General features: G+C 48.2%; 1 protein-coding gene across 2 annotated transcripts; it reads left to right on the top strand.

Moving 5' to 3' along the window:
- The first annotated feature begins 2,936 nt into the window (after nucleotides 1–2,936).
- Nucleotides 2,937–16,313, top strand: YDJC (YdjC chitooligosaccharide deacetylase homolog). Of its 2 annotated transcripts, none has more exons than XM_033075628.1 (6): nucleotides 2,937–3,131; nucleotides 3,705–3,877; nucleotides 11,538–11,697; nucleotides 12,381–12,480; nucleotides 13,324–13,501; nucleotides 14,862–16,313. In XM_033075628.1, exons 2-6 carry the CDS (start codon nucleotides 3,720–3,722, stop codon nucleotides 15,169–15,171), a joined length of 906 nt encoding a protein of 301 aa, XP_032931519.1. In that variant the 5' UTR covers nucleotides 2,937–3,131; nucleotides 3,705–3,719; the 3' UTR covers nucleotides 15,172–16,313. The 2 variants fall into 2 exon arrangements, with proteins under 2 accessions (XP_032931519.1, XP_032931520.1); XM_033075629.2 differs by lacking the exon at nucleotides 2,937–3,131 and adding an exon at nucleotides 3,532–3,621.
- The last annotated feature ends 771 nt before the right edge of the window (nucleotides 16,314–17,084 follow it).

Below are 17,084 nucleotides of genomic sequence, written 5' to 3' on the forward strand. Positions count from 1 at the left end.
CAGTTCACACTTTCAACAAAATTTCATGCAAGGAAAAGACAAACAAAGTCCTACTGTGCTACCATTGTAATCCCAAATGAACTAACTAGCTGCAGCCAAGGGAACAAGAAAAAGAAAACACATTTTTTTATGTCAACATGTAAACAGACACTGTGTTGGAAGTGGTAATTGTTGGAAAACGCTTTTGTGAAATACAGGAAACCTCGAAATTTGCTACTGATTAACTCAAAATTCAGGGAAAGAAATTCAGGCTCAAAAGCAGTAGAGCACTTGAGGATGGTGAGAGCTCCTGCTGGCTTTTGCAGCTAAGCTGAGCTGAGGTAGGGCTGTGTTTGGTTTTAGTTAAACTGGAAAATGCAGCCTCTCCTTAGTCCATGCAGCTCCACCAGAAATATTGGCCAACGTGCCTGTCTTCACTGCAGAGGAAAGGCTGTCCAGAGAAGCCTGCCTTGCCTCTCAGCTCCAGGTTGAATCTGTAAGGGCCTTTCACCCCTGGGCTCTGTGGGCTCAGCTGCAAGGGCTGTCCTGGCAGCAGCTGTGAGTGCAGAGGGGGCACTGCTGCTATCTAAGGGCACAGATGTGGCATAGGGACAAGGTTTGCTTGCTGGGGAATGTTTGCTTCCAGTGGCAGGAAGGAGAGCTGGATAAACAAGTATGAAATCAGAAAAGAAAAGCCTCCAGGAGGTGCATTAAATATTTAAAAAGGATGTTACCGTTAATAGCATTAAATGCATACTAGGGTTAAGAAGGCTGAGAAGCCAAGCTTTGTCTAGGATTATGTTGTGCCTCTCACCTGTGCGCAGTCAGGGAGCACTGGCAGTTCTAGAAAGAGGCAGAAAACCCCAGAGTTTGCATTGGCAAAGAGAGGAGGTACTTATTTTATGATTCATGACATTACTTCAGAGTTGTGCTGACTTCAGCTGTTACAGTAACAGCACTCATCAGTAAGTGAAGTCTCTTGGGGAATGTGGGCAGGGGAAGCAAGTAGCAGTTGCACAAATATCCCCTCTGAAATGCCAAGGGCACTGGAAACCTTTACAGAACATCAAAAACTTTTCTGTAACAGAGCCACACAACCATCAAATGACAGGAAAGCTCATAGGAATTGCCTGAATGAAGATTAGCAAGTTGTCTACAGCATTTTAGCATGATCTGTTTTGAATTTCGTTTCATATAATTTTTTTTTCTTAGAGAAAATGTCACTGAAGAGGCAGAAGGCTGTCTCCAGCATTCACCATCATTTACAGTAGTCATTGCTCATTTACATGAACAAGGGAGAGTAAGAAAGCAACAAAGAGCTGATGTCCTCTTGATGCAGCAGGAGTCTCCCATGCTCATGCCAGTCTCACAGTGCTGCCATTTCAGGGCCTATAGGGAGAGCACAGCCTCGGAACCAAATTCTTCCATGAATAATATTGCTACCACCCATTCAGCTTTTACTTTTCTCCTTCAAAGTATCAAAATAAACTTAGAAATTGTCATCCAAAACTTAGCTGCCCCTCAAAGTGCCCTCAGGCTAGTGGAAACAAAGTTCTGTAGTAGTTTGCTATGTGGATTGCAAGAGTCTAAGGATCAACAGGACTGCAACCTACCTCAACTCAGTGATTCCAAATGCCTTGTGAGGAGACAGACCTGGCAAACCACTACTCCCACAGGTATTCACAAATATCACAAATGTCCCCACAAATGTCTCAAACTTCAGGTGTGAAAAGGGTGCAATTTCCTTTGCTGAAGTGTGCTTCTATGTCTCCAAACTGATGGTTCTTCCTTTGCTGAAGACAAGTCAGTCTCTGTGCCTACAAGTCATGTCCCTGGTATTGGGGCATGGGCATGCTGGCTCTCCTTTTAGGAATTGAACTCTGCTGAAGAAAGAGACACCTGGAAGCTTTGGTTTCTTTATACATGAATTAAGCAGCAGGATTGTCAGTCCATTCCCACAGAAATGACCCTTAAATTGTTTTCCAACCCGTTTCACTTTAGCTGCTCTTCCAGGAAGCTGGTGCTTGGCTTGTTAGCTGTTTCTGCACTTACCTCCAGGCTGGCATAGGTTCAGAGGTGGAAATCACCATCATCCATGCAAGAGTCCCAGTGCCAGTGTGATCCCTGCTTCCTGGAACAAGTTACATCAAACACCAAGACAGCTACCCTGAATCCATGGACAAGTTACCATGGCACTTTCTGAGCTGCCATTCTCCCCACCTCAAACAGAAGTTTGTTGTTTCTCCTGCAATACCAGAAGTGGTGAATGTTTTGGGATAACACTACAGACCAAGAAGGGGGTCCTTTGCTTTGATGGAACTTCATCCTCTTCCACGGGTGAAAAATGCAGACTAACAGTATCTTCCACTCTCCATTTCAAGCTGAATACTTGGCACTTTCATTCTGGTAGATCCAGAAGAGTTTTTCTGCAATAAGAAAAAGCAGTTCAATGCCAGGACAAACAAGATTTTACATGCAGCTTGATGGAGAACTGGCTGACATCCAGCACTGAATGACAGCATGTTAGAAGCTGCCCTTGGAGATACTCTCAGCTATTCTCCCTGCTCTTCTCTAGCCCAGCACCAAGAGCCGTGGGACCTCCTGGCCTGTGGCTCTCAAGTCAGACTGAGTGCACACTGCCAGCAAACCAAGATGGGGGAAAACAAGCAAGTGGCTGCTGGGCTGCTGTGACGGTCACCGATCGCAGGATTATATAGGCACGGCATCGTTGGCATCATGGGTTTTGCGCTGAAGCCTGCTGAGAGCACGAACGGAATTGCTTGTCCCACCCTAAGCCACAGGCCTGTGTCACCTCGGGAGTGTGGAGCAGAGACCGCAGGGAGCAGCATGGGCGGCAGGGATGCTCCGGGCCGTACCGGGCCGTGCCGCGCTGCGGGCCGCGGCCGCCAGGGGCCGCCGGCGGGGCCGCCCCGGTGCTCGGCGCGCTCGGAGGCGCCGGCGCTGCGGCGGGGCCGGGCCGTGCTCGCCTCTCCGCCGGAGCTCCCGCCTGGGGCCGCTCGGAGCGCGGGCAGGGGGGATGCGCGGCCGGGCGGCGCGGGCACAGCTCCGGGGCCAGCGTCCCCCCCGGGGCAGCGGCGGCCGCGGCCGCCCACGCGTGGCGGCCCTGGGACCCGGAGCGGGCCGGAGCGGAGGTACGCAGCGCCCCGGGCGCGGGAGGGGCTGGCGGCGGGAGCAGCGGGGAGGCAGGGCCGGGCCGCCCGAGCCGCTCCGTCCCGGTTCTCCCCGGGGACACGGCCCGCAGCCCATGGAGCCGGGGATCCGTGGCCGCGAAGGCGTCACGGCTGCGGCGTTGCCTCAGGTGATCCGCACCCCTGCCATTTCACTGGGCACCGCGGGCGAGGGTGTGCCCGGCCATGGAATTTGACCCTCTGACGCACCCTCCATCGATTAAATCATTCCACCGAGTCCCGGAGCTTTCGCACGCTCCTCAGCGCCTGACATACCGAGTGCACGCGAGGGTTTGCCCCGCAGGGGAGGGCACGGCTGCTGCTCCCGGGCAGGAGCAGGCACGGACGGTGTGAGCACGGAAATCCGACCGCTGTGCGAGCTGCGAGCCAGCGGCGGCTGAGGTGGAGCGGGAGGAGTTAGTCAGGGGCTGAGTCACGGTTGGGGTCGCCCCCGGTAAGCCTGTCTTTTCCTGTTTGCCTGTGATCTGCAGACTGCCGCGTGTTCCCATTTAACCTCCTTTTACTTTGTTTTGCCAGGGATGACATCTAAGGATGCTTCAGGTGAAGCTAATAATAACTGGAGATGACTTCGGCTATTGTCCTCGGAGAAACCAAGGCATTGTGGAGTGTTTCCTGGCTGGTGCGATATCCAACGTGTCCCTTCTAGTCAACGGAAGTGCTGCAGCAGATGCAGCCAAGCTGGCAAGGAGGTAAGCTACTTTCTTTAGCTCCGTTGTGGACAGCCTCCACGAAAAACCAAGCCTGGAAAATTTAGTTTTTGTAGCCCCAGAATAAACACCACTGTGTCATAGCTCAGGCTGGTATAAGAAAACTGTATTCAGACACGTTTACTAAGACACTTCATAGTGAAACCAGTGATCTGCTAACTAATACTAGTAATGGTCTTTCTCTAGTATTAGCCACTGCACCTCTTCCCCCCCACCTCAGGAGGAAGTAATTTCCACTATTTGACTAGTAGAATTTGGGTTGGCACTTTCTCCTTCCACACTTCTAAAAGATGCATCATCAGAAGGAAAGTGCACATTATGTACTCAGACCAATCTGCTACCCCTAAAACTGTAAGAGCATAAAAGCACAAGTCTTTAAATCTCGTTTAATTGATCCATTTCACCCAGGCTGAACACAAGGTCAGCCAGGCTCATTGCAGAATCAGGGAGAGGTGTGATTCTGCAAAGGCTTATTTATAAATCTGGGCAGTGGAAAACTTAACTTTTCCCCCAGCCCATAAACCTTTTTAAAAAAGCACATCAATGTTTCTATTAATTCTAGGCTTGATAAACACATCTGTAAAAAATGCATACATAAAAGGACAGTACCTTGTGGCTACCACTTCTTCAACTTCAGAGGCTGCTGGTACAGCTAGCTCTGCAGCAGATCAAATGCTATGTGGCAGACTCGTGGTCTAGTCCAGCAAATCCTTTAATAGGAAGCATTATTTGTATTTAGGAGATAAAACCCAGCTAATGCTTCAGCTCTGGTGTGGTTAGGTACTTGGAAGCAGGAGTATGTCCTGAAAGAGAGAATATCAGGGTTGAGAAACAATTTAGGAAAGCAGACAAATAAAGAAGCTGTACTGCTACTGAATAAACTGAGACCCTATGCTTCAAATGCAGCTGCTGTGGGAGAGAGTTTCGTGGGAGTCCTGCTGTCCTTGAACATCTCTCCTCAATTTGCTGTGGTTTTAGGGGTACTTGGAAATTGCTGGTAGCTTCTTTGGAGTAGGGTGTGCTGTTAATGGCAAACTGGTCTGTAAAAAGGCTAGGGACTCCCTGCAAACATTGAGGGAGGAACTGCTAGGGAATGAGAAGGGGAGTGGCATGACATCAGTAAGATTGCTAAAATCCTATTAGTAAATGAAACATAAAACATACAGATAAAGCCAGCACATCTCTCAGACACAGAGGCACTGTGAAACCCTTTAAGCCCCAGTGGTCTGGTAATGTTGTCAGCTATTTTAGCCACAGTCTTTAGCAGGCTTTTAAAATAGAATCCACCTGGCCTCATTTCCATGGCCAGGAAGTAGGCCATGTAGTCGGGTTTAAAAAGCATCTTTGAATCCAGGTCATGACACTGGTGTTGGCAGCTGATGTGGGTGTGAAAAGCCAGGTTGGAGGGCAGGGGACAGCAGAGACTGCAGCTGCTGCTACAGCTTGATTTTTTTTGTGAGGGGAATGTAATTTTGAATTGTCAATGTGAATGAAATGGATTGAAATCTCTTTCTGAGCATATAAGCAGGGTGACTTTGGGAACATCTGCCAGCTCTGAAGATCAACAGCCCAGCTTCTACAGTTCCTCTTTTGTGCAACTCTCTGCAGGTGTATCCAGCCCTGCCCAGGCATGGGGGGAGCATTAGCAGGTGTGAAGAGGTTTCCTCATGTTGTAATGCAAGCCCAGCTTCAGCTGCTGCTAATTGGCCCCTGTGTGTGTAAACAAACCCCTGTGTCACCCCTGAGATATTTGTTCGTGCTACAAAGGCTGACGCAAACTCTTTCTACACAGATGACAAATAGGTCAGACTTGCTAGAAATGTCACTGAGTCCTCCTCATCTTGTGGTGCAGAAATGGGAAAGTATCACTTGCTTGACTGCCTTGCCAATATTATTCCCCCTTTCCCCTGCTTGGTGTCATCTCCTATCCCACTGCAAACACTGAGGTTTTTTATCTTATGGGATGAAAGTCTGCCTGCTTTTTATTTTCTCCCCAAGTTTGTCTTCCCCTGTTCAGCGTTGACCAGTGGTGTAAGCAGGAAGAATGGATCTATCCCCAGCTGAGAGAAGAGGCTTGAAGCAAGTAGCTTGTCCTTTCCTGGGGCACATTGCAGTGCTGTGGAATTTGGTCTTTCACACACGTGGTGCCAGGATTGTCAGAGTGATGGACTGCTTTTATGGCTTCTTGATAAACTGCCTATGACATGATTGCTTGTCACTGCAAGTCTTAAGCTCTCACTCCTCACCTGGTTGCCAGTTAATTGGACATAGGCAGAGCTAATTAATAAGTAGACAACTTTTCCTTCCTAAGCAACTCATGCTGCCCTACAATGTTAGGACTCAGCATCCTTTAGAAAGGAACACAGTTCCTCTGAAATTTTTCTTCCTTTCATTTTCACAATAATTCTGTAGTTTCTGGGTATACCATCTGTTGCTCTGAGTCTTGATTAAAAGCCTTGGCAGACATGTGATGATAGTCAGCAGATCTTTGTATCAGCTCTAACACAAGTCAAATGTGGAACAGAAGAACCAAGCAGTAAAAATACACCTTCCTTAAAAAATACACCTTCAGGCTCAGCACCTTGGGCTTTCCTCATCTGCTGCCACAACTGGGCTGAAAGAAGGGGCACACTCATTTCTGGCAACAGAGAAGCTTCAGCAGAGGCCAGATCCATCACCAAATGACAAACCTATTGATAGCATCTGCCAGAGCAGAACACAGCCAGAGCAGCAGGTGGGAGAACAGGCTGCCATTGTGGGTTGAGGGTTTTTTTCAGTAACTCAAAACTTTTCTCTTTATGGGGCCTTGACTGACTGTGATTTCCTGCTTATCCATATAATATAATCTCAATTTTTCACTTAACAGGCCCTGCCTTGAAGTCAGCCAGACTTCCTGGTGATTATTCCAGAGCCTTTCTCAGAAATTAGAAGGGCTATTTTGTAACCTTGAAGAGATGCCATCAAACAGCTCAGGTGTCACTGAGCCTTAGGACCTTTTTCCATTTGATTGTGTCCAAATAGCTTATGAAGAGTGACATATTTTAGGACACCTCAGTCTTTCTGGGTGTTTCTTTGCAGCTTAAATACTGAACATCAGCTAAAGCCCCCACAACATCTGTGTACATTTAATAGAAGAATCTAACAAAGCCACATTTAATTGCTCTGTGTTTTCACTTCCTTTCCTATCAACACTAATTGCAAAATGTGTGTGTAAATTGTGACTTAATTCTGACCCTGTCAGTCAACATCTGACTAATTTAGAAATCTCTCATGCTTTCTCATCACCCTTTTATGTGACTGTTAATCACACAGCAGACAGTTCCTCTGCTGAACTGTTTGGATAGGGGTGGGACCCAATCTGAAGCCTTACACTAGAATCCCAGATCATATTGACTTTACTGGCAGTGGCCCATTTTACTGATGTAAGGCCACAGACACAGAAGCTGCACTTGATACAAAGATGTAATTACAACTCAGGTCCCTAAGCTGTGTTACAGCACCAGCTCTTAACACTGCAGAGGGTTTGTGCATTTCTGGCAGAAGAAATAGGTTTCTAGCAGTAATAAAGCAAGAAAATATGGTATTTGATGAAAGACAGATATTACTGAATGGTGAAAGTGTGGGAGGAAGCATGCAAATGCCAACATGAGGAAACCAAGAAGTGCACATTTCTGCTCAAAGCCTTGCTTTGTCTGGCTTCAGACACTTGGGTGTTCAGAGAAGCAAGATGTTTAGATACAGATATTTACCTGAGGCTCTGACTTGGGTCACTCTTGGGCTGAACCTGATGATCAGCAGTTTTGTGGATGATACAAATAGGATGTTGAAGGTGGGATGTTCACCCATCAAGGGAAAGGGTAAAGTGCCATGCTTGTGCCAGAGCATGCATCCTTCAGCAAGTCAATTGGAACAGTGCTTGGCAAATCTCATCATTCCCACAGCCATTGCAACTGCTCCCAGGAATACACAGAGTCCCCTGGCATGGCAGGCAGGTCCCAGGGCACTGTTACTCATCCACCAATCTTAGAGTGACTCAGTGCAGTCCCATCTCCAGGGTCCCTTTGCTGCCAAGGATGTCAATGAGCAGGGATTGCAGCTGCACATTGCCTCAGCAGAGATGTTTGTTCAGAGCACTCATGTGGCAAAACAAGCAACTACTTGAAAAGGAAGCAGTTTAACTGATTGTATTTCCTCTCTCTTTGATGACTGTACTGGGCTTGCTCACTCAGAAATCTTTTCAGGGTGAATTCCTTCTTGCTCTTTCTAGCACCTGCTGTAAGGATATTTTCCCCCCCACTTCTGTAGGGAATGCTGAGAAGAAAGCCACAGAGGCAACAGCCAGCTTTCAGTGCAAACAGCTCACTAGTGCATTAACCTCAGTGACCTGAGCCTCTTCTCCACAAGTTCCTGGGTAGCTCAGTCTAACACTGCTCCTGCTGTAGGAGCACACACCTGTAGCCAATGTTCTGTGTCTTTATGAGGGATGAAGTGAACCCCTGTGTTAAATCCTGCTCACATCTCTGAATTCCCCAGGGTACTGGGACAGACTTACAAACACAGAGGGGCCTCTCCAAACACACTGGAAGGGTCATTGCAGCTTAAAAGAGTCCCCAAAAAGGATTTAGAGACACTAAGATTGTTATAATTTTGTTTTGCCAATGGTAGCTGTAGGCAGAAGCTAAACTGTTGCCTGAAGCCCAATGCCAATCCTTTTATTTTGCATCTCGTGTGAGCAATTAGCAGTTAATGACCAGCAGTGACCAGCAGGGCTCACCCTGTCCCATCTAGAAAGGGCTTGGGCAGAGAAGTGTGTGTGAGGCCAAACCCACAACAGCTGAGCTCTGGTCCCAGGGCAGCATCACATGCCATGTAAGCTGCCTGAGCTGCTGATCTCTGCTTCAGTATTTCAGCCAACAAATTAGCAGATATTTTACAGTCTTTTGAAAGATGTGGGTAACTACAAAGTGTGTTTCTGTAGTAGAAACAATCATATGCACTCTGAAGAGTGGGGCCTTTCAGGATATTCCTGCACCTTGACTTTTCTCCCTGTGAGCTTGCAGTAGAACTCTGCTGTACCCATTGAACTGTCTTCCTCTCCATATCCTTAGAAGCTGGCCAGCATGCCTTCTCCTGTGCACCTCCCACAGATGAATATTTCTGAACAAGTTTCTCACGTGAGGCATTGTGAGTTTTGCTTTCAGAGCCTGTATCCCAGAGCAATTCCTCTCCAGATGCCTCAGCATGCACAGTCTGTCAGACCAGGACTGACTCCACAAGAAAACTATTAAGATATTCAGCTGGTGTTAGGCAAAGCTCTGAAATATGCTCTAATGTTACAGTCAGGGTCTCCTCTTACCCGAGGACAAGGCCAGCTCTCTCTGCACTTCCACATTCTGCTCATTCCCCAGCTCTGGGGCTGGGTTTGGCTCTGGCCAGGAGCTGCTCTCATGTTCCCCAGAGCAGCCCTTGGCTCCTTGGTGTCCCACACCTGTCAGAGGGACTTGCCTTCTCCTGGAAATAGCCTCCCTCACAGCATTTGAGGCACTGCACAATTGGAGGCAGTTCATTTGATGCTCCTGGGAGACAACACTGAGAGGCTCAGCTGTTCATTTCTTGCCCTCCCACAACACAGGAGGAAGAGAGTACTCAACAGAAAAAGTCCATCTGCTGATTCATGGTAACACAGGAATCCTTTTTTTCTTGCAAACAGCACTGGCTGTGCTACACATAATACTCCAGCTGATGCAGTCAAGAGCTTCCCAGAGAAACAATAAAGAATCTGGGGTGGACTTGTAAAAAAACCAAAACAAAACCACAGGCTTCCCCTCTGCCTTTGGGCTCGTGCAGGGTGCCCAACAGGTCACAGGATGGAGGGGAAGCTCTCCTGCCACAGCACTCCTGCACTGTAGCTGCCTCCTGTGCTGCCCTGCAGCCTTTGACCCCAGTGACACACCTTCCACTTGCTCTATTAGCCAGGAGTTGGTGTGTGCATGTGCTCAGACCCCTGCTATGATGAACATTTACCATCAGTGAAACAACTGGGCCCTGCTGCACAGAAATCACCAGATCAGAAAAGCCAGAGAGGATCTATTTCTCCACAAGTTGTTTTGCTCTGTTAAACACACATGCAAGCTCCTTCATCATGCAATGGACTGATTTTGTTCCACAGAGCTGTACATACAACTTGACTTCTAACATTTATGTCTTTGAGAAGTAGTATCTACCAACTGACTGCACCATCTACCTAGATCACAGGACATGGAAGAGCCAAAAAAAAAAAAAGACTTTCAGTCCTGCAAGGGCCAAAGCCTTAGGACTTGAATGAGCTAAATAACTCTGACTTGGTCCAATCCATCCCCAGTCCTGTCTCCAGTGAGCTGGTGCTTCACCAGTCAGCTTATGTCAGACAGAAGGGGAAGAACTCGGTTTTGCACCCTCTGCCTAAATGGAGATTGTTTTTGTTTTGTCCTTGTGGTACAAGGGCTGTAGCAGGGCCGGACCACACCCGCTTTTAACAGCTCCGTGCAGAAGTTCCGAGAAGGATTTAAAGCACCACGGGCTTGGTGCCTTGAAATTCACTCTGCACCGTGAGTCAGACTGGGCAGCACAGACGGAACATTGCAGTTCTGTCATCCACTCACTGGGTCAGCCAGAGGCCACGGGTTGTCTTGGAAAAAGTTTCAAAGCATCATTTTGGCTACTGATTCTGAGGATTTCCAGAAACACTAATGAGACCCAGCACAAATCCAAGCACGCACAAGCCCTGTTCTCATTGTAGGGGAATCCACAGCACAGACCAAGAAGGAAACACCAGCACTCTGCTAAGCCCTGTGCCTGAGGGGAGCTCTGCAGCCACACCAGATCCATAATTCTTTATTTTTTTTTTTCTAGAATGTTACAGGGTGCAACTGGGTAACCAGTCATGCCCCGGTGACTCCCTAGCAAGGCTCCACACTTGACTGAGAGCCTCCTTGCTCTAATCCTTCTTTGGCTGTGCCAGGAGATGCTGCTCTGTACAGCTCAGCCTTGTCACTCACTGAGTGATTGCTCCAGTAGACACAAACCTGGCCACTGCAGGCAATTCCAGCTGCAGCCCCTTGTATTTACACCTGTAGCCTGTGCTGTTGCCATAACAGCTTCCTTGGGCACTGTTTATATATAAATGACTGGATTCTGCTTAAGGGCGGCTTTAGGAGTTGTCAAGTAAAACTTAAATGTCTCATAAATGCACCATCTTTAACAGCATGAACAACTCAAGGGGATACCTAGCAAGGGCTGATGAAGTGCTTTAGAAAAATCTGCAAGATCTGGATTTTTCACTTGGTTACCAGTGACTGCAGTTACTGGAGTGCAGTTACAGCATTTAGCCCAAGACACCTCGTGCTGTGAGCCAGGGTGGGGGCAGGTTTTGGGAGCACTCACAGGCTGGCCCTTGCAGAGTGCTCAGAGTGGTCACCTGGAGATGTCCTGCTCTGGTTGGCATCACTCTGCCATCCTTTCTTGCAGTGCAGAGATACAAAGGTGTACTCCAGTGAGTACTGCAACACCTCTAAGATCAGTCTGGTTCTTACACTTCAATCTCCCCCTCTTTGACCACAGTGAGGGAGGTGCAAAGCTTAGTAGATATTTCACTCTCTTGCAGACACAACATCCCAATAGGCCTGCATGCCAACCTCTCCGAGGGCTCCCCTGTGTGTGAGGTGCTCAAGACAAACTCTTCTCTGCTCAACCAAGATGGATTCTTCCATGGAAAAATGGGATTCAGAACAGCTCTATCAAAAGGTCTCCTGAATATGTCAGAGGTAGGAGAAAGGCACATGCAGCTGTACAGCTTGCCTTCCTGGTACAAACCAGCCTGCATTTATGCCAGCATGTAACAGCTGAGGACCTTTTCCTGATCCCAAATGTGAGCAGGCTTAGAAATGAATCCTGCCTGTGCAGCTTGAGCTGGCTTTTAGGTTCTGGGCTTCATTCTGCCAAAGACTCTGCAGCCTCTGAGAACCCATTCCTCCCTGATTCAGTGCCTGTACACACTGTTAACTGTTTATCTGAGGAGATAGAAGGGGCATTGGAACAAGCATTTGCAAAGATCCTAGAGATCAGTAAAGAGCAAATGACAGAAAAGTCCTAAGTAGGCCCCAGGCATTTCATCAGTTTGTGAGAGGTTTTGGTTCTCTAGGGAGATGGCTGGTTTTGCACCATCAGGAAGGATAAACATATTCAGGTGATCAAAACTGCATCCATTTTAAACAGAAATAGGTGTTCAAACATCCCATGGATTTAGAACAGCCTCATCAGCACCACAGCCATAAGCAGTACCACAAAGAGCCCCATGCCCAGGGGAGGCTCTGGGCAGCACAGCAGTGCTGCACACCCCTGTACAACCACAGCTCCTGGCCCCTGCCCAGTGAGGTCCCACCAGCCCCATCACTCCCCTGCTCTCAGCCTCTGCCAGGTCTCACTCTGACCCTTTTCTGCTGCACAGGTGAAACAGGAGCTAAAGGCCCAGGTGGAGCTGTTCCATGAGCTGACAGGTCACCTACCTCCTCACATGGATGGGCACCAGCACGTCCATGTCCTCCCAGGTAAGAGGGAAGTCTTCCTCCCAGCACCAAGCAGGTGAGAGAGCTCAGAGGGGCCTCCCCCTGCCTCAGCTCCCTGTGTGGGCAGTAATCCCCACCATGAGACACCTGCTGGCAGTTGCAGTTTGAATGTTCCCACCTGACCCCACAGTCCTGCCCAGACCCAAACTCTGCTTGGAGCCCCGGGTCTTCCCATAGCAGCACCAGGGCATTAATGCACAAATGGCCACAGGACCAATAATTCTCCTCAGTATCCTAATTCCACATTCTCACCCACTGAAGGAGGCAGAGCAAAGCCAGCAGCAGACTGGCCAGTTTAAACTGGAATGTTGGAGCTTGCAATAGCTGGTGGCTCTTTCAAATACTACAAGAACTCCATCCTGTCCTTTGTGTTCCCACCCCAGTCCCTGCCTTGTTTTGCAAATAAAGTCATTGTGGTACACAGATGAAAAATGGAGTGAGAAAATAATCCAGGTTTTCCCACTCCAGCACTGCCTCCAGATAACGTTGCTCTGGCTGTACAAGGACTTGATGAAGAATTTATTCCTGACAGTGCAGTCACCTCTGGTGCACTCTAGGACCAGAGTCACCCACTTAGAAGGGGGGTTGGACTAAAAGCCCAGTGCTGAAAGGAAGAATGACAAGGCACCTACAGCAGAAGTTCAGGGAGAAATGTTTCCAGTATAGAAGGTGACTCCCATACAGATGGATTTCAGCAGAAGATAAACCAATTGGAATTTTATTTCCTTAAACACAGAAAGGAAAGGAGTCTCTGTGCTAACAGCTTGCAGGACACTAGAAGTTGTTTATGCAACTCCTGACTGCAGTCTCTGGTTTTACTTACAGAGGTCAGGCACGTATTTGCAGAGGTGTTAGAGGAATATGGGATTCAGTACACACGTGTTCCAATAGAGCCAGGCCTTCATAACTGTGACTGGATTCCACCATCCCTGATGGACTTTTACCTGGGAGTAGAAGAAGATTCTTTTAACACAGTGGATGTGTTTACAAAGCATGGAATAAGGTAAGACAGGTATTACCCATCCTTTCTTGTAGTAAAACATGAAGATTTTATCAGTTCCTGATAGTATCTTTCAAAAATGGAACACCTCCTTTCTCTTTCCTCTTAGAACTTAGAGAGAGGTTCAGGAGGAGCACAAAGTGCCAGGGGCACAAGGGTTTAGGAAGTTTTGTTTGAACAGAGATGAGTCACTTTCCACTTGAAAAGGAATGTTCTTTTCATATATACTTCCCAGCCTTTCTAGTGAAGCTGCATCAGTCTGGCATCTGGAATGTCAGGAGAAATGCTGCATCAACGCTGGAATTTTAAAAGTATTATTTAAGGAAAGTTTTCAAGAACTAAATTTTCATCTTCATGTCATAGTACAGAAAGGGTTTCAAGTAGCAGGAAAGAGACTGATTAGAAGCAGGTATTTTTTAAGGGGAAGCAATAAGCTCTGAGAGCTGGCAGGTGATCACTACTGTGAGCAAACAGCCTTGTCAGTGTCCTGCATCTCAGGGGCCAAACCCTGAAAACTCTGCCCTTCCCCCAGTAAAATCCTTCTCTTCAAAGCTTAGACAGTGTTTTATGGATTAAAGGCCTTCCACAAGAGACCCTGCAGTCACCTGTCCTTTGGAGCAGATCTCATTACCTCCTCAGTCCACTGGAAGCATTATTTTCTGGATTTTTTTTTTTTTTTTTTTTTTGGTATCAGTTGTTCTGAATGCCCAGCAGCAGGCTGGTATTTCTCCCTTCTCTGTAATCATTCAGGTAAAGACTCCAGCCCTGCTTTCTTCTAAAAACATCACATGCAATGGTTCAGCTCTCCAGACTCATCCAGGTCACACTTAGAACTGACACTTGCGGCCAGACTTGAACAATTGTGTGAAGCTAAGAGACAGTGTGTAGGTGATGTCCTCTAGGAGTGACATCTTGTCCAGTTATTATGGCTCTTGGATGTATTCTGGCAGAAGGCTTCTTTAGCTGGGTGGTTGTCATTTTATTTCAGTCACTTTTGTTTCACTTAGCTGAGGGTTATTATTCAGGCTTAAGTTATTTTGATAGTGTGGCATTTCTTAGTTTAGTGCTGTTTTTTGGGACAATGAAATCCACCTTTAAGCTCAGAGATGCCAAACACCCCACGTGCCATCACACAGTGCTGGGGCTATGCTGGGCCTTGCTGTCCCTGCAGAACTGCTGCTTGAAATAGGATCCTGGTTTCAATCAGGAAAAGTTTTGGTTTTACTTTCGTTTATAGTTAAAAGTTTTTAAAAACTTCTCCCCCTTTCCTATCTAAAATTTTGATTCGTAATCCACCAGATGTAACACAATTGTTTACCTACCTCTTTAGCATTAACAGCAGTGTTCCCTCCTCTGGCTGCAGGTGGCCAGACATTTACATAGGCCTGAGCACCATGGGCAGGAACATGTCTGTCAGCAGCATCCGCAGTGCCCTGGACAGCGCCGTGCTGCAGCTCGGGGCCAGGGCAGCGCCGAGCAGCGCCGGGACCATCGAACTGATGGTGCACCCGGGCTACCCCAGTGTCCCACCTGTCGGCGGCTGTGGGGAAGGACCAGATGATTTCTCACAGTCCTGGGAACGCCTCCATGAACTCCAGACATTAATTGAGCCGGAGCTGCAGAGCTATTACAAAAGCAGGAACATTCAGCTGTGTTCATTCAAAGATCTTTAAATAAATGAGCATCCATCCATCCATCCTCTGAAGACAGGCAGTTGCTGACATCCAGAGAAGCCAGATCACTGTTATCAGTGTCTCAGGCCCTGGTACAGCTCGCAGGAGCTGTGAACAGCCTGTGAATGGACCACCACCACCCTGTGAGCAGCTCTCAGCAGTGCCCAGAGCCCCAGCTGCCAGTTCTGAGGCCACCATGTCTGCTCAAAATGTGCCAAACTCCTTCTGTGATCCCCTCTTCACAGCACCCCAGTGCAGCACACGCTCCCAGGGCTCAGCTTCTGCCAGCAGAGGAGCAGCACAGGGACAGACTTGGCTGTGACACTGCAGCACAGCACCCTGAGGGGTCTGATCATTTCTCCTTTCAGACTTGATGGCAAAACAAGAACTGTGCTGGGGAGCAGGGGCTGCTTTGGAGCAGCCACTCAGCGTAGCTCACCCACAGGAGGCCTGGACATCTCCAGCATTTGGTTCTCTGAAAGCAGCCAGTCCCTGCCCTCACTCGTACCTGCTCATGGTGAGGGGTGCAGGGACACGTCACACGCAGAGCCTTCCTCTGCTCGGAGCAGTCAGGTCACAGATGCCCCGGTGGCGTCTGCAGCTGCCTCCCAGGAGCCACCTCAGCCGGCAGGAGTTGTGTGTCTGCCTCCTGGCGTTAAGCTCCGCCCCACCCCCCTTCCCCCGGAAAGTAACATCAGCTGCAGCCCTTCTGGAGAGGCTTCTTATTTTTTGGATGACTTTGCAGGAGCAGCAACTGTTGACCCATCTGCTATTTCAGTAACTGCTGTGTATGGGAGCAGCAGCAACTGGTCCTGCACCACCCACTGCCCTCAGGACAGCCACAGGCTGTGCCAGCCACGAGCACGGCTGCGAGTGGAGAAGGTCCCTCCATTTGTCCCTTTTATTCCTGTCACCAGAGCATTCAAACTCCAACAAGCCCCAGAAGTGCTGATATGTTCTTAATTGCAGCCCTGTCATTCCTGGGAAAAATTATTTTAGATTGTTTATGCTTATTCTCTGCACAAGAGTTATCTATTTAACATAATTGTTCTTGTTAATCATGTTTTTTAATATAAAATATCTATATGATTATCATTCTTTTAAATGAAAAATAAACTCAGGCCTTTTCTATTGCAAAGCTTCAGGAGGCTTTTGAGTCAGTTAAATCTGCTGAGTGAACTAAACCCACTCACCTGTCCGCTCCCACACCGCTGGAGGGGCCTCCCCTTCTATCATTGATGGGAACCGTCTGACCTTTCCTGTGACACATGGACGTTTTTGTCCTGTACGAGTAGGAAAAGCATCGAGGATGCTGTAGATAATATTTTTCCCGATTCTTTCCTATGTTATAAAAAACGCCTCAGCTGTCTGAGCGGGGCCGGGTGAGAGCAGGGCGGGTGTTACCCTGGGGATGCCCCGGCCCCGAAGCCGGGGGGCACCGGCACAGAGCCGCGCCCGGAGCGCTCGCACCGCCAGCGCCGCGCCGTGCCCGCCGCACCGCACTGCAGCCCCTGCAGCTCCCGCGGGCCCGGAATTGCCACCGCCTGCTCATGGATACTTTAAATCTCAGCAGAAACACTTAACACGTTAGAACATGTTACGTTTAGAACATTCTCCATGTTCTAAGTGCTGGGTTGGCTCTGATCGCACCCATCAGGACGTTACACACCTGTGCAATTCTGGATGCAGCTCCTGGCAGCTGAGCACTGAAGACCTGAGGGCAGTCTTTAGCTGAGTGTTGCACTGTGAAAAATGGATTTTGTAAATTCCTTATTTTTAAATGAAGAGCATTCAACCCCAAATTTCGGTTTAATTAGAGAAAGGAATAATGAACTACTAAAAGATTACTCAATAGGGAACCTTTCAATTGCATAAAATATAGAAAGGAAGCTTCTCAGTGATTCTGTGAAAGC

This window comes from Catharus ustulatus, chromosome 18 (assembly GCF_009819885.2).
Source record: "Catharus ustulatus isolate bCatUst1 chromosome 18, bCatUst1.pri.v2, whole genome shotgun sequence".
In the NCBI taxonomy this organism is placed as follows: domain Eukaryota; kingdom Metazoa; phylum Chordata; class Aves; order Passeriformes; family Turdidae; genus Catharus; species Catharus ustulatus.